The sequence below is a fragment of the Chrysoperla carnea genome, chromosome 2, assembly GCF_905475395.1.
Source record: "Chrysoperla carnea chromosome 2, inChrCarn1.1, whole genome shotgun sequence".
Taxonomy (NCBI): Eukaryota; Metazoa; Arthropoda; class Insecta; order Neuroptera; family Chrysopidae; genus Chrysoperla; species Chrysoperla carnea.
In genome coordinates, this window is record NC_058338.1 from 50,633,114 (window position 1) to 50,658,775 (window position 25,662).

General features: G+C 29.0%; 3 protein-coding genes across 5 annotated transcripts; all 3 read left to right on the plus strand.

Annotated features, from left to right (window-relative positions):
* The first annotated feature begins 266 nt into the window (after nt 1-266).
* LOC123293685 lies at nt 267-4,914 on the plus strand. Of its 2 annotated transcripts, XM_044874573.1 has the most exons (6): nt 267-366; nt 1,922-2,199; nt 2,349-2,432; nt 2,583-2,666; nt 2,817-3,407; nt 4,738-4,914. In XM_044874573.1, the coding sequence occupies exons 1-6, from the start codon at nt 356-358 to the stop codon at nt 4,896-4,898; spliced, it is 1,209 nt and encodes a 402-aa protein (XP_044730508.1). In that variant the 5' UTR covers nt 267-355; the 3' UTR covers nt 4,899-4,914. The 2 variants fall into 2 exon arrangements, with proteins under 2 accessions (XP_044730508.1, XP_044730509.1); XM_044874574.1 differs by lacking the exons at nt 2,349-2,432; nt 2,583-2,666.
* A 4,341-nt stretch (nt 4,915-9,255) lies between these two features.
* Nucleotides 9,256-15,860, plus strand: LOC123292750. The gene is made up of 6 exons (XM_044873464.1): nt 9,256-9,279; nt 11,614-11,696; nt 12,467-12,646; nt 13,278-13,557; nt 13,660-13,754; nt 15,275-15,860. The coding sequence occupies exons 1-6, from the start codon at nt 9,256-9,258 to the stop codon at nt 15,858-15,860; spliced, it is 1,248 nt and encodes a 415-aa protein (XP_044729399.1).
* Nucleotides 15,861-18,306: 2,446 nt separating this feature from the next.
* LOC123293315 lies at nt 18,307-24,685 on the plus strand. 2 transcript variants are annotated; one of them, XM_044874091.1, is made up of 6 exons: nt 18,308-18,752; nt 20,469-20,716; nt 20,908-21,090; nt 21,546-21,703; nt 21,791-22,007; nt 22,664-24,685. In XM_044874091.1, the coding sequence occupies exons 1-6, from the start codon at nt 18,501-18,503 to the stop codon at nt 24,459-24,461; spliced, it is 2,856 nt and encodes a 951-aa protein (XP_044730026.1). In that variant the 5' UTR covers nt 18,308-18,500; the 3' UTR covers nt 24,462-24,685. The 2 variants fall into 2 exon arrangements, with proteins under 2 accessions (XP_044730025.1, XP_044730026.1); XM_044874090.1 differs by having other exon boundaries at nt 18,307-18,752; nt 21,546-22,007.
* The last annotated feature ends 977 nt before the right edge of the window (nt 24,686-25,662 follow it).

Below are 25,662 nucleotides of genomic sequence, written 5' to 3' on the forward strand. Positions count from 1 at the left end.
AAAGATGAATTTTCTTTAAATAATAATTAAAATTTTAAATCATTTTAACGAACTAAGCTTTAGATATATTAACAGTATTAAAATATTTTTGAATTTTTTATAGCGATTACTGAGATCAAGCTTTTAACATCCCGTATTCACATACAAAAACGGTTTTCTTTAGTTTTTGTTTACAAAAATAAATAACATATGTCTCTCTCTATCTTTTAAAAGGACACACATATATACTTCTTCTCTTTTAAAAAGGATTTTTTTCTTCAGTTATCACTATATGAATTATTTTCAATCTTAATCATCATTCTTAAAAGATTCCTTGATTAAGGCAGTTGTGTTTTATAAGTGAAAGTGCACTAAAATGGACAACCTGTAAGTACTTCTTTAAAAATTTTATATAGTATTAGCGATTTGAAGAAAAACCATGAGTTGTATTATGAATATTCATGAAACTAAAATTTTACAATATTGTTAATTTTTAGTCTCCCATTTTCTTCGTAGCATATGGGAGATTAAATTTACAAAGGCTTATATAGAAATATTTTGGCGAATATTTGAAAAATCTAATTTATGGTTAGAAATATATAAAAATATTACAGAATTATTTTTATTTATAATTTTTATTTGTAAATCAGTTATAAGTGAAAATAATTAATTAACCGAGTTAATTGTTGAAATTCGCTGAATTGTCGACCGTGTTTAATACCAGTAATATCAGTACCCAGAATTATTTAAAAAAGTTTAAACAACCAATACATTTATAGCCACCTTACGACTGTTATTTATTCTAGTATTTCAATTTCGAAGTATCTTCTAGAAAACTTATTATTTCGTTTTAATAAAAATCTATCGCATAGTTGAAAGTTTCTTACAAATTTTCAACTCTATATGGTATAGAAAACAATGACATTTTCGAAAAAAATTAATTGGGTTTTTTTTACATAACGTTTTAGCAGATTTTTTAAGAGAAAAGTCTATTAAGTGCAAATTTACTTATTTCTTTTACGAGGAACACTTTCTACATTTAAATTTTTGTTCTATCTGTTACGCTTTAAAAGATGGGTACTATGGGGACCCATGATCCAATTGACCTACGTTGCTCATTTTTTATGAACACCTATACGAAAATTTTGTTTGTAGCATCAATATTTCTAAGCGTTTCAAACTCTATACTAAACTTAATTAATGTAGATGTATTTCACATATACATGGTATAAAAACTATTAAATAAATTAGCAAGTGGCTATCCGCACAATGGCTATCCGTCTACGGTCTAGACCGTCCACGGTATGCGTTTATACAGAGATTTTCAAGCCGTGCGAGGTTTTTTTCAAGCCGTGCGAGGTTTTTAACCGCACACGGTAAAGGAGATACAGGAGAAAACCCATTTTTTTCTACAGGTTCTCGAAATCTTTCCGAATTAATTATATTTTTCATATTGGTCATGTTATAAAATGCACAAACCGAACTATACGCTATAATTAAGTTTTGTGTTTATAACCACTCAAAAAATTAAAAATTTAATGTTTGTAATAATGCTTTATAATTTCTGGAACTATTCTGCATCCAAAATCTTCGAAAATTAATTCTATATGAAAAATAATCGTATTAGAACCCATAATAGCTCAGAGTAGAAAGAGTTAAATGTTATACCTAAACTTTTGTTGTTGTTGTTGATAATGAGTTATAAAAAGTTTCCGTATGAGCTTTTTGGGCAAGATATTCGCTTTCCAAGCAAAATAGACACTTCTGGGTTCTGTATCTTCTGAAATAATCATCACATTGAAAATTTTCTCATATCATTCGAAAACTAAAACTGCCTTCTTTTAACCCCTTGCATATTGTTTTATAAAAATTTCCCCCATTTAAATAAGAATGTAAGACCATATTAAGTGTTCATAAATTTTGTTGTTTTTGTGTTTTTTAGAAAAATACTCAATCAGCAAGTTGAAGAAATGATGAAGATAGAAGTAATAGCAGATACAAAGCAAGTTGAAGAAATGATGAAGATAGAAATAAAAGCAGATACACAGCAGGTCACCCAACCTCCACAAGTTCGCCAAGTGTGTATTCCTGAACAAATTATTGCTTACCAACAACCCGCGTCTCAACAGTTTTACACATCACCTCCTTCTCAAGAGTTTTTCTCACCATCCCCTCCCCAGCAGTTGCCAGAACTATATGATACAAATCGTCTTGTAGATGGTGAGTATTTTTAATATATTTGTTAATATACAAATTTAAAAAGTTCAAGTTAAACAATCATACAATTTTCCTACAATTAAGTTTAAGATATATTGACGGATTTATTAAAAAATTGAATAGTTTAATTACAAAACATTTTATTTTTACAGAATGCAAAAGATTCTTAGACGCATATGGTCAGGAACGCCGCGGGAAGTTGCTAGTACATTATGATACAAATCGTCTTCTAGATGGTGAGTATTTTTAATATATTTGTTAATGTACCAAGTTAAAAAGTTCAAATAAAACAATAATACAAACTTCCCTACAATTAAGTTTAAGATATTTTAAAGGATTTATTAAAAAATTGAATAATTTAATTACAATACATTTTATTTTTACAGAAATCAAAAGATGCTTAGACGCATGTGGTCAGGGACGCCGCGGGAACTTGCTAATACATCATGATACAAATCGTCTTGTAGATGGTGAGTATTTTTAATATATTTGTTAATATACCAATTCAAAAAGTTCAAATAAAACAATAATACATTATTTCCTACAATTAACTTGATATATATTGATGGACTTTTTAAAAAAATTGGATCATTTAATTACAATACATTTTATTTTTACAGAATGCAATAGATTGATAGACGCAAACGGTTGGGGGCGCGACCGGAGACGTAAGAGTGGAAGGCCAGCATGGTGGAAAGAAACCACCCAACAACAACAATTCTTACTAAATCCACCACAGTCTCCTGTACAACAAATCACACCACATCTTCAAATCCAAACCAACTCTCCACAATCTGCAAAAATAGAAATACCTACTACCACCAAATTAAAAATTCCCAGTACATTAAAAGTAGAAATCCCTCGGACATCAAAAGTAACAACTCCTTATACAAGAAATTTAGAAATCCCTTGTACATCAAAAGTACAAAGTCTTCGTCCATCAAAACTACAAATCCCTTGTACAACTAAAGTAGAAATTCCTTGTACAACAATCGCTAGTACATCAAAAGTACAAATCCCTAGCACGTCAAAGATAGAAGAAATCCCTTGTACAACAAAAGTAGAAGCTGCTTGTACAACAGAAGAAGAAATCCCTAGTATAACAGAAGCAGGAATTCCTAGTATAACACAAGTAGGAACCCTACCACAATATCAAATTCCTCTTCAAAATTACAATATTTTGAAAGATGCGGCTGATTATATTGCTGAACGTGAGTATTTTATGTATATTAATTCAGACAAAAATAAATATTTATTTATACCTATTTAAAAATTTCAAAAAAAAACAATGTATTAACTTATTTGTTGAAATAGCCTGTTAGTCCATACAAAATCCATCATTGAGCATGCTTAATTTTCACATCGAATGGAATTTTTGAATTGAATTTTTGCGGGACCTTGTACAAAACATGATCCTAAACGTAAAAGTAGGATATTGTTAAAAATAAGTTTTTTTAAACAATATCCTACTTTTAAGTTCAGGCATGTCTTAAACTTAACAAATAAATTGTTAGACATTTTTTTTAAACCCTCCAGTTTTCAAGTAAAAAATTTGTAAAATTTGTAAAAACGAATGGGTTGTGTAAAAAAGTTTTTTCGTTTACTTAAGTCCATTGGTGAAAATCTCATCTTTCTAGCATAAGCTTAACACTAAAAATAAAAATTGTATACATATTAAAAAAATGATTTTTTCCATTTGATGGATGAAAATCGTAAAAATCCTATTTATACAAATTTTACGAAGATTTTACTCGAAAACTGAAGGGTTTAGAGAAAAATGAGCATTTTTTGTTCGGGAGCACGATTTTAACGGGATCCTGCTAAAATTTTCCATACGAATATTGTTTCCATACGAAGTATGTTCAATGAATGATTTTGTCGGGACTATATAGACAGTGCCAAATACCAAATGTTATATTGTTTTATAAGTCAGATAAGTTTAAAAAAAATCAAAACATTTATGTCAAATAAAATGGTAACTTTCGAAATTTCGAAAAATTTTCTTCACCGCCTCTACAGTTGTTCATAAAATAACTTAATTTGTCCATTTCCGGTTGTCTGTCTATAAACATGATAACTCAAAAAAGAAAAGAGATTATAAGCTGAAAGTTTCATAGCGTGTTTGTGTCTTCTGTAGTACGTGTCATAACTTAAGGATTTTATTCTTGAAATCCAAACATTAAAAAAATTTAACAAGGGTTCGAAAACATCATCAATCATTTAGGATTTATTCCAAATCCATAAATATTCTAAAAAAATTACTTCGCGTTAAGATAATTTTTGTTTGAAATATACTTTCGAAAACTTAACAAAATGGACACTAATTTTCAGCCAATTTTTTGATAAAATGTCGTATACTTAATATACAAATATATGTAAAATCATGCCATTTAAAATTTTTGTTTCAATGGTTGGGTAAATCTACCGTATTTTACAATAAATTCGTAAATTCGCGAAAAATAAATATTAGAAATTTTGCTTAGTTAGCTAGACTATTATGAAAAATTCCATAATTTAATTATAAAAATTGTATTTTTGCAGGAATATTAGACTCTATGAGAGACCATAGACGTGGGCGTGGACGAGGCCGAGGACGTGGACGTGGACAGGCCCGTGGACGTGGCCGTGGACGAGGCAGTGGATGGGGACGCAATCGTAGAGGCTCGTCAACGGTATTTATCTATAAAAATTATTATTATTAAAAAGTATAATTTTAATCCTCGCTAATCAAAATGATTCGTGTTTGAGGAAATTAGTCTCATTTATGTATGTACGGGACTTTTGGTCTATAATGAATTCTCATATAAATGTACTATTGAACAGGTTAAGAAATCAAACTTTTAAAATATGAAAAATTAATATGAACTTGATCAATAAAGGCGTTTTCTAATATTTGACTTTTTTATTTCCAATTATTTAAATAAAATCCTTCTCCGTCCATAATGTTGAATCCTTACTATTAAAAATTTCTTTTACTCTTACAGTCTAAATGTTCCGCCGATTCTCTCCATCGTTCATACAAAATAGGCACGATGTTTCTTTACCATTTAACCCCCACCATTTAAGTTATTTTTTCTTCTATTTATTGCGTGAAACATTAAATTTTCTAATCTGAACTTAGCCAGCGTACTTCTATTATTTTTATCTAATAATTGTATGGTGCTCCATTTTAGTCAAATCTTAATTTGCTATAGAAATTAGAAATTAAGAAGTCGACAAGTTCAAAATTCAAATGGGTGAAATAGTGGTCGTAAACATACGTTTGACAGTTCGTTGGATTCGACATTATGTCTAGAAAAATGTACCGGAAGCGTTTTTCAGCACATAAAAAATATTCAAAAGTAACAATCAAAGATCGTTACAATCGAAATATCGATATTTAGCGAGATGTAAGTCTGTTGTATGTTTTTTAATTGTATTTTTTAAATAGTATACATTTTTATTTCGAGTATCGTGATATTTATTTCAATAACTAGGTGATGAGGTGCTTTTAACCATTTTCGTTTACTTAATTTTACTCTTTGAATTAAAATGATATTACAAATAAGACCCAGTTTTGGTAATTAATAATTTTATTTTAATTATTAAATTCAATATTATTTACATTAAAATTTTTAATGAATTTTGGTTGTTTGTTTAACAAAACACTTATTTTACGAAATGAAATCAGGAAAATGTTCTTCAAATTGAATTAACATAATCACATATGAAACTATTGCTTGAATAATCTGAAAAATAAATAATTATAAAAAATGAAATTTTCCAAGTTGCAAGACATATAAGGAATATAAGTCTACGGCAGATATCGAAGTGTAATAAAACAATAACGCGAAAAATAACAATCAATTGAAATATTGAAAAATAAATAAATCAAATATAATAAATAGATACGTATCTATATTTAAAAAAATATTAATTAGGGTATAAGGTACGGAAGCCTTTTTGAAGATATCAATCGGTGATGGCTATACTTTAATTAGATACTACCGAAAATGTTTGGAATTATTAATAGTTTTATGTCCGGATTTAATAATAATATTATAATGTTTATAATTTGTTATTTTTTTAGCAAGACGGACAAGAGCCGTTTTCCAAAAAATTCTCCATAAACTAAAATATTATTAAGACTATTTAAGATTTTTGATTGGCGTGAAACTTTATAATTTTTTTAAGAGCCCTCTTAAATATTCATTGGTGGGAAATCCTGTTAATTTTCACACCCAGATACTTTTTTTCTCTGTACCTGGTTGTGAACAATGGACAATTGGAAAATTTAACAGGATTTTCCAAAAATATAAGTACCCAAGACAGGTAGAGTATGCAATTATGCATACTTATAACATACCCAAATTTAAAATCGGGTATAATCGCAGTGCTTGAAACTCAATTGTAACTTTAATCATTATTATGTGGAAAACCACTCTTTTTTTCACCAATGAATAATTCTGAAGAGCATTCTTAAAAAAATTATAAAGATCCACACCAATCAAAAATGTGTACAGAACAAGCTGTTTTTGAACAAAATCTGTAAACAAGTTTTTAAGATATGATTCAAAAAGTTTCAAATTTGATATCGTTTTTAATTGACGGGCAAACAATTTTGAATTTACTAATTCTCAAGAGAGCTTTTATTCTTAACAAATACTCAAAATTTTATTTGTTTCTATGAAAAAGTGCCGAGATCAATACTCAACTCTGGAAGACCAAGACTCAATTCTACAAGACCTTATTAAACAATCCTTCATAAATCAAGTTTCATTTTGTTATGAAATAGTAAAATCTTACCTGTACAAAAAAGTAATAATCCACAGTAAGCCAATTAAATATTTTGAATTGACAATGACAATGTGATAATTTTAAAATTGGTTCAATCGAGGGTAATTTTTCATTTGTAAAATCCATTTTGTTAATAATTTTATGCAAATTTATAACGGTTGTATTTACCTGTTAAAGAATGTACAAAAAATATTATAAATTCGTTTAAGTCTTCAAATATTTATTGTATATTGAAAAAAATGAAAAATCATGCAATTTTTGTTAAGTTAAAAAGTTATTATAAACCAAAAGTATTAACAATTTTTAAACTCTTTTGACGTGATATTGTTCAGTATATATATAAGAAGAGCTCAACGAAGCCAAAAATTTTACGAAGATTATTTGAACATTTTTTTTTTAGTTTATAATGAAGATGAAAGTTCGAGAAAGTTTTGTTAATTAACGATTGTCTCACTTGTTGAAAAATTATCTTAAATATAAATTTTCAACGTTCATAAATTCTTTAAAATGTTCAGAATACAAAATTTTTTCAAATTTTTATTACATGTATTTATGAAATATATCAAGGTATACTAAGTTTAGTCCCGTTTGTAACGTTTTAAAATATTGATGCTGTGAACAAAATTTTGGTATAGATAGATGTTTATAAAATCTCCTAAAGAGTCCATTTTCGGTTGTGCGTCTGGAAACACGAACACGCAAAAATTTAAAGAGATGTCAAGCTGAACTTTTTAAAGCGTGTTTATGACTTAAAAAGTGAGGCCGAATACGCAAATGAGAGAAATAAGTCAAGTGGATCTTGAGTCCGTAGGACCCATCTTGTAAACTGTTAGAGATAGAACAAAAGTTTAAATGAAAAAAATGTTCCTTATAAAAAATAAACAACTTTTGAAGCAAAGTGAAAAAAAAGATACTATTGTTACTTTGTGTGTAAGAGTGGCTTTCTTTCTTTACTTACATGTTAAAAAACAAACGATTTCATAATCGACTCTGTCTATGGATGGTATTTAATAATTAACTCAGTCAGTTGTTTTTTTTCACTTGTTAATTTAATATTTAATAAATCAATAAATTTTAATAGTTTATGAAATAGATTCTTAAAGAGGAGGAAATTTCCAATAAAAAACTTCCACACCCGGAAGTCTATCTCCACTGTTTAGATTTTTAATTTAACGCTGAATTTAGGTATTAAATATTAAATTAACAAGTGAAAGAAACAACTGACTGAATTAATTGTTGAAATACCATGCATAGACAGAGTTGATTACGCAAGTTTGTTTTTGACATACACTTTTTTAGATATCATTCCGAATCCAAAGAGATATCGCACATATTTTTAAGAGCAGTGTCGGCTAGACTATACGTATTGTTCCATAGAATTGCAAACCTAAATGCTTCATTTCCTACAGTTATATGAAAACGTTAACAAAAATCTTAAGTCTTTAATAGACGTTTTTAATGTAGGTACGTATGTGTTGGATTCGGGCACTAGGGACACAGCGGGAACTTATCAGGAGTAAACCGAAAAAATAATAGTTTTGCTTGAGCTGGCCATTCTTGCCTCATAGTCTACGTGTCTGGATATCGGTGGCACTTTGTTACGGCACTGGCCCTAGGTTTAATCCTCGTTTACTTTAGTACAATGAGAATTTACATAAATATTTGCTAACCTGTTTTGAACATTTTGCACAGGTATGTATTAAATAAAAGCTTTGCATTAATTTACTTATAGCATATAAAAAATTAATTATATATGTAATAATACGAAAACAGTGCAAATGTTTTTTATATCCTTTTAAAAACATTGTACTGTCAATTACTATTAAGGTCTCAAAAATTACAATATACATTAAAAATAATGAAAATGTTGATTGTATTAATTGTAATATTAAATAAAATTCATTAAAATATTTTAAAATTTGTTTAAGATTGATTTTATTTAATGTTTTATTAAAATTCTCCAATTGATTTAATAACATTTTTAATAAAACATTTATAAATAATAAATACAATCTTTCAAAAACTTCTCCTAAAAAACTTGTTACAAACAATGTAAATTTATTTATTTGATTTGTATAATAAAAAATTAAAATAATATTATTCAAAAATAAAAAAATAACTATTAAAGTACAATAAAATATTTGAAATCTTTTAATATTTCTTTTGTTTAAAAAATGCCATTTATAATTTATTAATTTTAATATTTTCTTTAATGATTTATTCAGTTTATCAATAAAAATAAAAATCACTAAAGTGTAAGAAATACAAAATAATAGGAGAATAATGTCTAGGATATGTAAAACAACTGTATATTGATTTTTTAAGGGGACAACAGTAGCCTCACTTAGTGTTTTAAATGATAATAATACATAAATTATGGTTAATATTAAACGATATATTTTATAATTATTTTTTAACTTGTTTTTGACTAAAATTGACGGTGCAATTCCAAATAATTTCAATATATTTATAATTGTTTTTAATTCTTTGAAAATATTTGTATCATACATTTTAAATGCACTCGCTGTTCGTTACTAGAGAAAACTAATTATAGGAAACTAAGAGTAATCGATAATCAATTAAATAAATTAGAAAAAATATTAAATGCATAACATTAGAAAATAAAAGCTGATGGAATGAAACATTTTTAATATTATTATTTTATGAAGGTCAAGGATTTCTAAACCTGTGTGATATAAAATGGATTAGCTTTCCCCTTTAAAGTAGTCCGACCGTCACGTGACCAACCAACTAGGCAATTTGTTTGACGTAAATGTAATAAAATGTTCTAAAAATATCGTAAAAGCGTCAACTGATATACCCATATAATACATAACTGATATACCCATATAATACATACTATACAATTTGCGCTGTCATGGATAAACAGTGATGTTTACGAAAAAATATTTCAAACAAAAGTTGTTTATTTTTTTATAAGAAACTTTTTTTACATTTAAACTTTTGTTCTGTCTCTAACGGATCCAATTGTTGCTCATGTACGAACTCGACCTCACTTTTTACGTCCTCAGCCCGTTATAAAAATTTCAACTTGATATCTTTTTTCGCTTTTGAATTATAGTGATCACAGACGGACAGACAACTGGAAATGGACTAATTAGGTGATTTTATGAACACCTATACCAAATTTGTTTTTATAGCATCAATATTTTTAAGCTTTACAAACTTGGGACTAAACTTAGTATACCTTGGTATATTTCATATACATGGTATAAAAAGGTATCTAGATATTTGTCTAGATTTGTTACTGGTTAATAAGTCGTTTTAGGATTTCTCGCCTTTCTGTTTGATTTAAAATCATCAGAGTTTAATTACTTTAATTAATTACGTTGCTATCGCTACTTAAATTGGTACCAAATTATATATTTTTTTAAATTATGTGAAAGAAAACTATGTAAAAGTTTAAACAATGATATACTTTTAAAAATTCGCCCTCTTCGTATAATTAGGCCGCTTCGTATAATGGACAATTCAGAAAGGAATTTAAAGTTACGGAAGTCATTCATACGTTGCAAGAGCCTCTTTCTTGGCGTTGGCTGTTTTTTGCTTACATAAATGCAACGGAAGTTTTTCAATTCGAAAAGTATTCATGACGTCGACGCAATTTATATGATGATAAATCTTACGTTATTTAGTGATTTTATTAATATTTTTTGCAATCAATAAATAAATTTTTACGAAAATCATCATAGTTAATCTAAATCTACTTGTTTTTGACAGAAATCGCGTCTTTCCTTAAAATTCATGTCAAATGATTTCGATGAACTTAGTATAATTTTACCTTTTGTGGATCAAAGCATGCCATAATTATTCTTTATTTCATTCTGTCAAAAAAAAAAAAAAAAATATTACTCTTTCATACAAAAAATAATCTCTTACGACTGGGAATATTATCCAAATTTATAATTTTTTCTTCAGTAAAAAAGCGTATGAGTATTCAGTTTTTTTTTTTGAGTCTAAATCTAAAATTTACAAAAATTTGTATGGACGTCAAATGACATACCTATATGATAACAATTTCAAAAAAACAGTAAAGAACTAATCACATCAAATCCAAACAAATATGATAGTTCTATTTCAAATATTAATATTTTCTGGTATGCCATTTTGGCAATATATATCACATATATTCGCAGAAATTGCGACAAGGCTGTATTGTAATAAGATAAAAGAATTACAAATGTTTGGTGAAAAAAGACTGTTGGGTCTTGATCACGACGAAAAGGATAATATGGAATTAAAATTTATACCATCATTAAAACTACAAAAATATTTAGCGATTCAAGATATTTTGAAAAACAAAGAGTGGAAAAAGGCAATCTACAAAGTAAATATATTTTATGTTTATATTGTATTTATATAAAATATAGAATCCATAAATTATCAGGTGTTTTTTCCACTAATAATTTTTCCACTTTTAACTAAGTTTAGCAGATTAAAGTATGAATAATATCCCTTTTTATTTATTTTTTTCAGGCAGTTGAATTTAGCTATACAAATTTACACTTTTTTAAGTATGCGAATAATTTTCCCAATTTAAATACAATATTAGAAGTGGACATAAATCCCAAATATAAAAATTATCAAATCAACAATTTTCGATATTCCAGTTCAAAAAAGTTTGATATTACTTTATTTTCAGGATGTATAACAGATCCTGATGAACGATTATTAAATACAGATTTAATAATTGCATTAAATGTGTGAGTTCAATTTTATTCAGTTCAGATCCACGAGGCAAGTTTTTAAGGCCGAAAAGTATAAACTAATACCATCAAGGCAGAAAAATTTGCCCCATCTAAACAAAATTGACATTCTTATTTAAAAATTAAATGCATGTTTTCGACAACTCTGTACGGTACACATTAGGAAACTTGATCAAATTTTTTTTAAAAGCAAGAAAACCTTTATAATTTACTAGTTGAACCCGACATGTATTGCAACACTTTTAGTTTTTCCGTCTTGTGTGTACACGAATAAGTCAAGTGATTTCCCGACGCGTGAGTAAGGGACGTTCAGATGTCCATGTGGAAATTTTATAATTATAGTTTTTGACATTTAATTTTTCCATGAGTATTGGGTACGTTGTTAGGTAAAGCCAGTTTCTACCAAAGTTTCATTACAATCCATCGACTACTTTACGAGTTAAAAGAAAACCACGTGATAAGATTTAAGCACAAGTTCGCAATAGGCTACTTATTCCTTAAATAAAATATCATTGGATTAGTTTAAGAATCTGGCTAAAAAAATTTCCATGGTTTATTTCGAGCATACCACGATCCGAGTCTCAATTTTCTTTTTTCATAAACCATTAATCCAAAACAATTTCAATTACGATTAAAATATGTTATTTCGGATTTGCTAGGACTTTTGTCAATCATTGGTATTAGTTATGAACCAGAATTGTCTTTTTTTGTTTAACTACATTAGTCTTTTACACGCTCTATTGAAATTTTCTTCCATGATTTTTTAGAATTGAATATTTGTATCCAAATATTTTGGAAGCATTGCCTTATAACATTTTTGAATTTTCAAAGCCTTCAATTGTAATACTTTCAACATTTAATGCTGATTTGAAATATATTTTCCCGTCGGAAGTTCAATTTAATTCAGATAAAAAGTTTGAATGGACTCGAGATCAATTTATAGAATGGTGCGTATAATCTTGTATGATATCTCCTCCATTACAATTAATCCCATGCTTTTCAAGTAATTTATTCAGCCTTTAGGTCGTCACAAAAATTAATCGTTAATAGTACTTATTAAAATTTTGTTATCTTTGCTTATTAAAAAAAATAAATTTTCTTAATGGGCACATTTCTGGAACATAATGCAAGAGATTTTGTATTGATTGGCAATGGTAATAGTCCGTCCCAATACGTTTACGAAACATTTTTTCGTAAACGTCACTGTTTATCCGTGAAGGCGCAAATTAGGACAAAACTTTGGTGTCCATTTTCTCCAAAACTACAAAAAATACCTTGTTTTTCGATAAAAAAATAAAAATTTGTACAAAAAATCATTATGTTGAGAATTTGCTGGCAAAAAATTTCCATAATGGAAACTTTTAAAACCTGACACTACTAACTAGTTAACAGGTGAAAAAATCTAGGTATCTAGGAAAATAAATTTTTTGAATTGAATTTTTGTGGCAAAAAGCGGAATCTACTACCAAAAGTAAAGAGTTCCACTTACAAAAAAAAAAACAAAAAATGCTCGAAAGGCACCCTCGGGAAATAAAACGAAATATTTTGTTGTTGAATAAACATTTATATTTTTTGCAGGGCATATAATATAACATCACGTTTTCCCAACTATGTAGTATTTTTTGAAGGTATTGGTTCATTACCAATACATCCATTTATTAATCTAGGTGCATTTACTGAAGTAGCAATATTCTATAAATTACCACGTAATGAAAATTCATCAAATCGTGTATCTAACGACCTTACTTCCTATGGCATTTGTACATATATGAATTATACTGATAAACACAGTAATATATCGGATTTTAAAAATAATGATCCTGATACATTATCAGGATATTATTATAAATACATAACAGCATCATTTATATTATCAAATAATGAAACAGATTATAATTTTATAATTAATTGCATTTTACATGAAATTGTTTACAAATTACAAATTTATGGACAACACCAGAGTGTGTATTACAATTATAATGAAAAACGTTTGGAACTACCTGTAACGGAATTGTATAAGTCAGTAAGGAATTTAATAACAATGGAAGAACTAATGTATGTAGAAAGCCTCCTGGAAAGGTTATACCAAAGAATATAAGATAGAATCGAAGGTCGCGTAACCAGGCAGGAATATCATCAGTTTGTGTACTGTAAGTACTACTGTATTTACAACAGAATCAGTACATGTTATTACGATATTATTACATAGAGCAAGCTGGGCTCACAACCCAGAGATTCTTATATCGAAACTACGCTCTGCTAACAGAAAATTATGGAGATGAAGAGCGTTTATGACTTGGTTCAACCACAGAAGATGTTGAAACTCGTTTCCTCTTTTTTAACATTGCCAATAATAGAAGCCTTCTACTCTATCTTATGGTCTTTGGGTTATAGTGTAGAAGCTAAACATCAAAATTCGACCAAACATTGCATATCATAGTAATACAAAACGCTTGTGAAAATAACGGAATGTTTCCTCTAAGACAGCTGTTTAATAAAAATAGATAATAATTTCCATGGAAACAGCAGATATGTAAAACTATGATTATATGTGTGCTGTGAAAATATATAGACTGTGGATATGAAAGCATTGAAACGAGTTATGGATGTTGAATTATTAAAAATTATATTAATTTTGAATATATTTGAATAGTCAATATTATTAATTACTTCTGTGGAAACATTAAATGTACCTGAGTTAAACACCAAACAATCAAAATTTTCAAAGAATTCATCCAATTGTGTTTTAATTTTAATATCGATTCTACGGTGGTGGGCGGGGATTCTGACTTATAAAGTGTTGGCATATGTTGACGCATGCGAATTGCGACCATCGCTTCAGATTTGACGAACAACGAAGTCGTTCATGAGCTACGGGCCCAAAAAAGACACATTTCGATTTCTCCAGACATGCATACCAGTCGCGAATCCCACAAGGGCACCACTTCTTAAAGATCTCCTATGCAGATCTATTACTTACCCGCAAAGGGGTTTTATATTACCATGAAATTCAGGGTTCTACTGCTTAGCTTCTGCACTGTTATTATTACACTCTGCTGACATGCATTTTTATATAAAAATTCTAACTGATATATGAATAGTTAATAATACAAGACTTTTGTTTCGTATACACTTGCCTAGGAAACTAGACATTTTCGAGATTTTGAGCCTTGAACTGCTAGGGATTAATTTAGTTCTAAAAATTTATCCCACGTCCTAATTGGGTGTTATCGAGTGGGTACTAAATAACTATGACCACGAAGTCCGACAAAATTTTTAATTTCCATCTGCCTTTTTTTCAACAAAAGACAAGTTTTAATCCCAAAAAGGGGTTATAATCTATCGGACCACGTGGCTATATGGCTCGTTTGGTACTCGATAACACTCAGCTAGAAAGCCAGATAAAATTTTACTTCCTTACAGCAGCCTGTGGCTTAATTTTTCCAAAACCCCGGATTTTCCATCTATTCACAGGCTGTTAAACTACCATCCTTTGGTCGGTTAGGTTTTTTAACACAAATAAGCATGTCAGCTTCTTCAATTTGCATCAATTTGTACTCGATAAATTTTTCTAGTTTATTATTGAAACAATATTACGTAATAGAAAATCGATTATTAGACAGTACTACTATTTATTTGTGTGTCATATGGGATCTAAAAAACAAACCTATTGACAAACTAACAGCAATTACTAAAAAAGGAACAACATCGGATTCTGATTGGGAAACAATTTCAATCGAAACTGTCAGTCAATCAAGAACATCATTACCGAACAGTAGACTAGATATCATAAATTCAGTTACTAACCCAGAAGTAACTGAAAATAGTTCTAATAAATCAGTTTTCACTCTATCGGGTGGAAGTGGTGACCAATTAAGTCCAGAACTTGGTGCCGAAAATGAGATGTTAAAAAAAATTCAGTTTGATCTTATGTCAAAGAAACGAACTAACTGTAAATATTTTGAAAAATATCCATCGGCTGAACTAAATAAATATTATTCGGCAAGATATAATCAACTTAAAAATTGCTCCAGTTGTAGTAATATAAGTAATACGGCCATTCAGAATGGAGATTTTAATTCTGGTACATCAATAGCATCACAATATCGTCCGTTAACACCAATTATTGAAAGCTACAAATCAAGTTCAAGTTCCAGATAAAATTAGAAAAGAATTAGAAATTAAAAATTTTGAGAAATTGTAGAAACGATATTTTCAGTAAACTATATGTTTTAGGAAAAACTTCTTAAAAGTTTTGTGGAAACTACTTCTGTTGAAAATTTGTTAACTTTTAAAGGTAAAAATTAATCGAATGTTATTTAACCATACGTGTTAATATCGTTAAATAATTTGGAAGGTAAAATTAAGTGTAGTTGTAAAATAAAGTTCGTTAAATAATAAGAATTGTTATTTAAATAATTAATCAATTTGACTATCTAGATCTGGAAAGCATTGTAATTGTTTTGAGATATAATTGCAGCAGTAACCGCTTTAAAAAAAGTAAAGAATACACAAAAATACAAACAAAATTGGATTAAAATTGTATTTATTATAATATATTCGCTGTTCATGAAATGTTTCAAAAAATACCATTTTGGCAATTTTGATAAATCAAGTATGAAATCCTACAAAATTTGGGTTATAATTTTCAAATTTGTGATCAAAACTAACCTAGCTCTAATAGATTTCAAGAATGTGGAGTCCTGATCCCGGAATTAAGCACATAAATGATAGCAAGCAAAAAACTGACATCACAGCTGAAAAGAATGGCCCAAAATTAGTGGGTTGCAAAAAAAATTCCAATAAGATTTGATCTAATTTGCCTGTGTTATCAAAACAATAGAATTTAATTATTATATTTTTTAAAATATATCTTTATAAATTATAGCGCATGTGTTATTCTGGTGTATAAGCTACATTGTTGTACAATTTCATTAAAATTCATTCGCTAGTTTTTGCGTGAAATCGTAAAAAATAACCATTTATAGGGATAGCAATTTATAGGGATAGGGAGGGAAACATAATATATATATTAATAGCAATTGGTTCTGATTGGTTAGAATGATTTAAACAACCGGCTAAATTATGTATAGAGGCAAGCATAGTCAGTTTATAATCGAAATTTTAAGAAAATTATTCAGAATTTAAAGAAAACAAGTGAAAACAAACAATTGACTGAGTTAATTGTTGAAATACCATGCATAGTCAGTGTTGATTTCTTTATCACATTACACATACAAACATGTGACACATACATAACTGATAATCAAGTATAGTACATATTATAAAATTTCCGCCTAATTGGCGCCCTCACGGGTAAACAGTGATGTTTACGAAAAAATGTTTCAAACAAAAGTTTTTGATAAGGAACATTTTTTACATTTAAACTTTTGTTCTATCTCTAACGGTTTACAAGGTGGGTCCTACGGACCCAAGACCCAATTGACCTATGATGCTCATTTACGAACTTGACCTCACTTTTTACGTCCTGAGTACGCTGTAAAAATTTCAGCTCGATATCTTTTTTCGTTTTTGAGTTATCGTGTCCACAGACGGACGGACAACCGGAAATGGACTAATTAGGTGATTTTATGAACACCTATGACAAAATTTTTTTCCTAGCATCATTATTTTTAAGCGTTACAAACTTTGGACTAAACTTAATATACTATGTATATATCATATATACATGGTATAAATACTACACAAATTTTATTTTGTATATGCAACTTCATGTACATTAAAGTAGATACTTCTGCAGCCATAATGCAATTGGGTACAAGCACTATTTACTTAAGGTAGTTCACTCGCATAGTCCATAAAAACATTCTCAGTCGTTCTGTATATTGACAATAGTGTACAAAACTAAGACATTGTATCTATATGTAATACTCAATATTCAATACACATTCACACAACTGTAAAGTTATAAGTTGTTCTTTTGCTTACATTTTCAACAAATCGGCCATGAATCGTTTTCTTTGGTAACAAAAATTCTTCAAAAACCAATGTTTCAATACTTAGTTTATGAAAAAAATGGCAATGACAGTTTGCGAGGTATAGAGAAAAGTATCTGTGTTATATTGTTAAATATCTCATTCCATAGACGGTAAAAAATTTCCTTTTAATAAATACAGAATATTTATCAGTCATATAATTCAATTTTATTGAATTCTTAGGAAAAGTTATTTCACGAGTGAATGACCTTAAGAAGAAATAAGTTTATTTAGTTTCATTATTAAAAATGTCACCGCAAAAAAACTAACTTTCGTCACAATATGGGAATCCCCCAAATAAAAAATTTTTTTCAAAACATGCCAAAAACGTACAGAGGATGCGTAACTTATAATTTACCAATCTGCTTTATTACTGAAATAAAAGTACTTATTTATAACTTTCAAGTTTAAAAAATTAAAAAAGTATCCAGATCCAAATTTAAAAAAATAGCTTGGCAAATAATTGCATTTTTCAGAATTCGATTGTTTCAAAATCAAAACGCATGTTGTGTGTATGTATGTATTCCACTAAAATTGACATATGTTTAAATTCTTGAGTAATTTCAATTAAAAAAATTCAAACAATTTCGACAATACAAAAAGATTTGTTTAAATAACTTTATTTTCTAAATGAAAAAATTCAACGTTTTGAAAAATAATCAAGATTTTACTACGCATTTTGTTTATACCCATTCTATACAACGCACATTGCAAAAAATGTCAGCTGTCAAAATTGTAGCGATGGCGGGTTAAATGAACACAGTGAAAATATAATTGATCTAAATGACTACGTTGAGTGGACACAATGATTGTATTATTTCAAATGATATTATGTACTGGCAAACAATTATTTCAATTTATATTCAGCAAAATTTATAGTACATATTTTCCGTTTAATGATGACACGCAAAATAGGGTTAGATGTATATACGAAGGAGAACCCGCCTGTTATGATTCCGAAAGAGGCCTACAATTTAGTCCACCATTGTATTCTCAACGTTATTTGGCTGTGCAAGATTTGATACGAGATGAGCGATGGAATGGAAAAATTCATAAAGTAAGAGTTATCTTTGTTTATTTATATAATCCATATATAATATGTAACTTAGTTTTATCATTTCAAAATTCAACAAGGATATATTTGCATAGAATCATGTGTCCAGTGTGTCTTAGATTGAGTTTTTTGGCTTAAATTAATCTTGGTTTTATAATCTAAATACAACTCCCGCTAGAAACCCGCTTCTGCACGGATAAAGTGTTTAGAAAATTTATTAAATATGTCTGTTTTGTAGGAGCTCGAAGTAAATTCAAATTAGCGATTAAAAATTATAACATTGGGAGTGTTAATTTGTGAAAATTTTCAATACTTATTGAATACGACTTTTTTTATTTAAAATTTTGGTGGCATTTATCTATAAGGTTGAATTTTATCTAGAAACAAAACTTTTATTATAAACTTGATAGTTTTTTCGGAATTTCAGGAATAGCACTCTGTAAATTTCAGTAAATCTTATATACAAATTGTTAAATAACTAAAAATGCACTTCCTGCATTTAACTCGAGGACTGACGGTATGGTATATCCGGCTTTTGAATCCAAATTATGCAATATCACTAGTGGGCATTGTGTGAATTCTGTCGATCCTGTAGCTGAAGTTAAGGTGGCCATTTTTGACTTGTACAATGCCATTTTATAGAATAGGTGGATATGTGATAGTTCTTAAAATTCTCTGTCCCACATACTATTGTTCAATGTTTGAATTCGGTAGAAGCTTAATAAATTTTTTATAACACTTCGAGCTTGATAATATCGAAAGTATACACTGTGTTACAAAAACGCCCATTTTAGTTAGTTTGTATCTCTATGTAAATCCGTGCGATCTTTGTGACACACTTTACATAGTGTTTGAGTGTACATAGTGTAGGATAATCACAAGCAAAAGTCTATCAAAATTTACCAGTCGTACGTAATATGTAAAAATAAAATACTTTTATTTTAAAAAATCTTTTGAAAAGCTAACAGATCTCACGTCATCCATAAGCAAAGCATAAACTTGATTATACAAAAATTCAGTTTGAAACCAATATACGTGTAAAATTGAAATCAATACTATAAATTTACAATTTTATTTGCTAATTCATCACCATCTTTTGTAAAAAAAAAATGCATGTCGATTTTCTAAACGGTTAATGAGAAGAAAAAAATTTTTTAGTATAAGAGCGCGTATTGTGGCAAAAAAACTTATATAGATAGTTAACTTCTAATAATTTATAATTGATATAACTTTGGTATTAATTTCAATTTTACATGCATCTTGGGCCTCGAAATACCTTCAAGTTTTGCTCTATATAAATTTAGAGGTACCACAACATATCAATTATTTGGAATTCCTTCAATCAAAAATTCAAGCTAAGTCCGATAGGTTTTTTTCAGTCTTAACTGGATTAAAGTGCTCCGTTTAAGACTGTGTGAATGGAATTAACTGCCATAGAAAATTCTATTTGCGGAAATGCGAACGCATCATTTCAACTCAACTTCGACTAATGTTAACTCAAAAGAATGTACGCAGGTGTTTACGATAAAGTTCTTTATTTATTAAACCTTTTATAAAATTCGTTAATGGTTATCAATTCGCATACCATTTGCCAACTTGGATCCATCTTTGTATTTGGATATATGTAGGACTAGCTAGAATTTTTAATTTAAAGAGTACCAATAATTTGAAGGTATGTACCTTATCCGTAAAAATTATCTAATCTGTGGTAACTTCTAGATTGTAGATTTTGGATGTGCAGAGTTAAAATTCTTTAAATATACCAAAAATATGCGGGGAGTCCATGAAGTACTGGAAGTAGACATACAAAGTTCAACACTCGAATCAAATATATATCGTGTTCAACCATTAATAGTTGATTTTATTCAACGACGATCAGAAGCCTTAGATGTATCTGTACTAGCTGGAAGTATTGCAGATCCGGATCCACGTTTATTAAATACGGATATGGTAGTTGCTATAGAAATGTGAGCAATTTGTCTATGGCGAATAAAGTGCCAACGCTGAGTCGAAATCGAAATAGGGAACATACAGGGGTCAAATTTGGGGATGTGACCATCGTGTAAGAATATGAGAAACTTGGCGTTGACTCACTTTCCCCTAAATTTTCATGCATTCGTAAGAAATTTCTTTACACATTTGATGATTCAAATTTTAGAATTGAACACCTGTATCCTGATACTTTAGAGGCGATACCATACAATATTTTTGAGTTTATAAAACCTTGTGTGGTTGTTTTTACAACACCTAATGTCGATTTTAATGTTTTATTTCCACCAAGAAGTACTTTTCGTCACGATGATCATAAATTTGAATGGACAAGACGGCAATTTCAAGACTGGTGAGTATATTACATTTTTTTCTTTACATTTATCTACTCTTTAACCAAATACCAATCGAAATGTATTGTTATCTATCCCAAAAAAGAGTTGCACAAGGCTCTTGCCATCTGAATGTTTTCTTTGAATATAAAGATCGCAAATTTATACTTATTTTTTTAACGAGGGTTGATTGAGTCGTTCTTACCGAAAATTTTAAAGGTCAAATAAAAAATATTTTTTGAAGTTTTCGTAAAAATTATTTATTCGCTACAATTGTTTCGAGATCACAGTCTCAATCTTTTAATCTTTTATTATTGAAATATTAGAGTGTCTTTATACCTTTAAAAAATCCTACATATGCAGTTTTTGTAAAACAAAAACAATCCCCAAAATCACAACAAAATTAATAACAAATGGTTTCGTGTTTGAGTTTTTTCCAATCTAAAATAATTTAAAATGAATTATTTATTTTCAGGGCGTATAATATTGTGGCAAGATTTCCAGAGTATGCTGTATGGTTTGATGGTGTTGGTGCATTACCCGCTGGTACGCTAGAAAATTTAGGTTGTTGCACACAAATGGCAATATTTCACAATCCAGATTATAAGTCACGTAAATTACGTGAAAATGATGACTACAAATCGTACGGAATATGTACATACAAAAGTTTTACAGTAGCTAACGATCATCCAATGTATATCGATGAGAAATATACGCGTCCATGTTATTATAAATTAATTACAGAAGTGAATTTCCCATACGAAGAAGTGGATGAGCTATCACATAATGATAAAATATTAAATGAAGTTATGTACAGATTAACAATTTATGGAGTGGAATATGGTTTATATTTTAATTATACCAAATGGCGATCAGAAGTACCGGTTACGTTTTTACATACATTCGTTCGGGATTTATGTACTTTAGATGAATTAGTGTAAGTTTTTTATTTAAAATTTTTGATAGATTATCTTCGAAGCGTAAGATCTGAAAAGCCAAGGAAATTGAGATTTTATTTCTATAATCATGCAAACCATACACAGTTTTTGCTCCACATACTATTTAGATGTAATATTTGACAGAACGACTGGAAGGAAACTGTTGTTCCAATGCTTTCCGGGAGTTTGGAAAAGTTTTAATAGCTCGGTCAAGTTAAAATTGGTGATTGTTTATTGAGAATGGATATCATTGTATCTCGAAAATGCAAAATATCATTGTATCTCGACACTTAAAAGAACAGGATTCTGTTTCCGATAACTTGAAAATTTTTTAAATTTCAAGTAATCGGATAACGTAAATTCTACTATATTGAGTTATGAATGCATTAAAATTTTCATAATAAGCAAAATTTTAGATAATAAATTTTACTGTAATTTATCATCTGTTCATTTTTTCTTAGTTAATAAGTTAATATTTACTGAGAATTTTACATATAAAATACTAAAATAAAATATGAATTTGTTGATTCTATTGACTTGGACTGAAACAATTTTACCGGCATTGATGATACTATCTGACACGAATGAATGTATTTAACAAATATTATGAAATAATTGTAAACAAAAATATAAATACATAAATTATTTTTTTCAGAATAATATTAAAAGATCATTACATAATGGAAAATCGTTTAATTGACGACACGATACAAATGTGTGTTATATACGAAATTAATGATACATCGTCAGAAAGAACCACCAGTATAAGTAGCGATGCTGCTAGTGAATCTCAATTACATGTAATTAATGCTTCGGATTCTGATTGGGAAACAGTACAATATTCGGACCCAAAATATTCAAATAGTTCTTTAATATTAAAAAGCCATGCATGCACTGATGATAATTTATCTGAAAAAATGCTTGAAGAAGTTGAAATTCAAAGTATATTACCAAAGGATGTGGGAATTAACTGTAATTTAAGTGAAGAAGCAGTTGGTGAAGTTCTACAAACCGTTGTGATACCTTCAACAAGATCAATACTTAGTGAAGTTGGAACAAATCAAATAACTTCGTTGCCGAAAGATGAATTGAAACTAGTCGATGAATTCGATAAGAAAATAGATGCTGATACTTTAATTGAGAAGAATAAAGTAGAATCTTTATTACCATTTATAGAATTTCGACCACCGAGTGCTGAACTTCGAACAAAATCCGAGATTGTTGGTAATGGATCTCATCAAAAAACCGATAAAAAAACTATTAAATCCAATTCGAAACAAATTGAAATTAATGTAAAATTACAAAATTCGAAAAGTAAACTCACATCAGCGAAATTAAACGATTTGAAATTTCAAGTGTTTCCTCCGGTTGTTGATTTAAATAAACCTGAAGAATTGAAACCTCAAATCGTAAACCTACCTAATGTACCGCTTCCTCTACCTCCACGTATAGTTGAAAATGGTGATTTAATAAATAATAATCGTGATCGTGAAGGTAACAACTACGAGGCAGTTGACGATGAAAATGGTTTGGAGAATAATCTTGAAGATTGGAATTTTGATCAACACAATGAGAATCATATTGTACGCGTTGATGATATTGTACCAGTGATACCAGAAGTACGTTTAAAAGACCGTGCTGCCGAAGATGTCATTGAATATATTATACCTGGGAAAAAGGGTCCCCATGATCTTATTAGGGATCTAGTCGAGCATGTTCCCGAGCCCGAGCCAATAAATTATCAATCATATCAAGTAAACGATTTTCCAATACGGCCAGATAAGAGTAGATACTCTGTTTATTTTAGGAACGAGTCAGATATGTATCGAAATAATGGCGAAACGGCATCTGGTCAAAGCACTAGTTCGTTAGAAGTAAATACTTCCAATGCGGATGCTGATGAACTTTCAGTCTTATCAGACCGTCATCCAAGTGTTCATTTTGATGTATCTAACGGAAGCGAAGTTAGTGAGAATTCCGTTTATCATGAATTAATGCCTGAACCATTCCCAGAATGGCTGGTTCGTTTAATGCCAGTTGTTAATTTGGAACATCACGAAACGTTAGATTATTTATCACAAGGAGATAATCTAACTGTCAACCCAAATGATGATTTCGAAGAATCATCGAGTGCGGCTAGTGATAATAATGTAGATGCTGATGATGAAGATAATGGATCGGCTGATATTCTAGGCATTGATGATTCGAATCCAGGCCTTGCTCCTAATATTATGCTGCTTGGACAATCGTCATCGCAACAGACGAACATTGACAGTATCGATACTGATGATTATTTTTTTGATTCTGTTAACGATTTACCAAGTGATGAAGTATTTTTATTAGCCGCCGATGATTCGCAACTAGAATTGGAAAATACTCTACAACGCGTACAAAATGTTCTACAGAGTAATGACAAATCCTCAAGTCATTCCAAGCCCCCTCCGTCATCTTGAAAATGTTTTTCCTCCACCGAAAATCGTTCCCTCATCCCGATAAGGAAAGCCATTATGTTGCTCAACTAAATTGATATTTTTTTATTATTTACAAAATAGGAATTAACTAGCGGGTTTTATACTAAAATACTAAAGAAGAAAAAAAATCAAAACCCTTCATAATCATGAATCTCTCCCAAAGAAATGTATTCATATTTTCATAGAATATAGTATCGTTATTTTTTTTTCGAGTTATTTTTATGAATTTTTAATTTGTTGTCGAATAATGAAGAATGTGATTCATTAAAAAAATTATTGTAATGAATAAAAAGCGTTTTTTTTATACCAAAAGAAAAGTTAATTTATTAATCCCAAATCTTTTTTACAGTACGAAAAAATGATAAAATTAGGAAGGCTTTATTTCGGAAACTATTGGGTCTATAGAGACAATTCTAGTCTCATATTGTAGCAAATTTAACTTAATTTAAAAACAAAAAAGGTACCATCAAAAACTAATTCTTTAGGGTTATAATCGCCAAATTCTTCAAATAACCGAAATTTTTATGGATTTTTCGATTTTTGACAAAGTTGTATTCGGTGCTCGATTATTCACTGGGCCATCATCATAAACAAGTCTCCAAAAAATCAGAACTAACGGATTTGAAGCAAGCTCTGATGTAAAAAAAGTTACTAGACTATTTGTACTACTAACTTTACAAGTCTCTTGGGTATACTTTTATTGCTTTTGTACTGACAATGGAATTTTGAAAAAATATCTTCAAATGTTCATCGATCCTATCTAATAGAAGACAAAAATGGCCATCGTTAAAATTTATATACATGTATACATGTATCTATGTTTTTATTGTTTGCACCCTCTAGCGGTTGCAATTTAAGTCTGATTTTAATAAAATTTGGTATATCGTATATATTTGGTAGAAAAATCGACAGATCAACAAAGAGTGGGGGAGGGCTGCGTAAAATACGAAATTTTGAATTTTTTCCAAATAAAAAATATTTGTGTATTTTTTGATCAATTGTAAGCAAAAAAGTACTCTTCTGATTTTTTCTTTAGACGCTTAGTTTTCGAAATAAAAGTTCTTGGAAAACTAAAACTGCTATATTTGATTTTAAGAAAACATTTTTTTTTCTTCATTTCTGATGGAATTCGCATAGCTAACGCAGCTCCTTCGCTACGAATTTATTTTATTCTGGAAGATAG

What these genes read in the sequence shown, in the direction of transcription:
- LOC123293685 (XM_044874573.1), top strand. An exon ending in TACAAATCGTCTTGTAGATG is followed by an intron (nt 2,200 to 2,348) that starts GTGAGTATTTTT and finishes TTATTTTTACAG; the next exon opens with AATGCAAAAGATTCTTAGAC. An exon ending in TACAAATCGTCTTGTAGATG is followed by an intron (nt 2,667 to 2,816) that starts GTGAGTATTTTT and finishes TTATTTTTACAG; the next exon opens with AATGCAATAGATTGATAGAC.
- LOC123292750 (XM_044873464.1), top strand. Translation starts at nt 9,256, where the DNA reads ATGTCTAGGATATGTAAAACAACT. An exon ending in TTAATAATTGCATTAAATGT is followed by an intron (nt 11,697 to 12,466) that starts GTGAGTTCAATT and finishes ATGATTTTTTAG; the next exon opens with AATTGAATATTTGTATCCAA. An exon ending in ATAACAATGGAAGAACTAAT is followed by an intron (nt 13,755 to 15,274) that starts GTATGTAGAAAG and finishes AAATTTTTCTAG; the next exon opens with TTTATTATTGAAACAATATT.
- LOC123293315 (XM_044874090.1), top strand. Translation starts at nt 18,501, where the DNA reads ATGATTGTATTATTTCAAATGATATTATGTACTGGCAAACAATTATTT. An exon ending in GGAATGGAAAAATTCATAAA is followed by an intron (nt 18,753 to 20,468) that starts GTAAGAGTTATC and finishes GGTAACTTCTAG; the next exon opens with ATTGTAGATTTTGGATGTGC. An exon ending in TGTACTTTAGATGAATTAGT is followed by an intron (nt 22,008 to 22,663) that starts GTAAGTTTTTTA and finishes TATTTTTTTCAG; the next exon opens with AATAATATTAAAAGATCATT.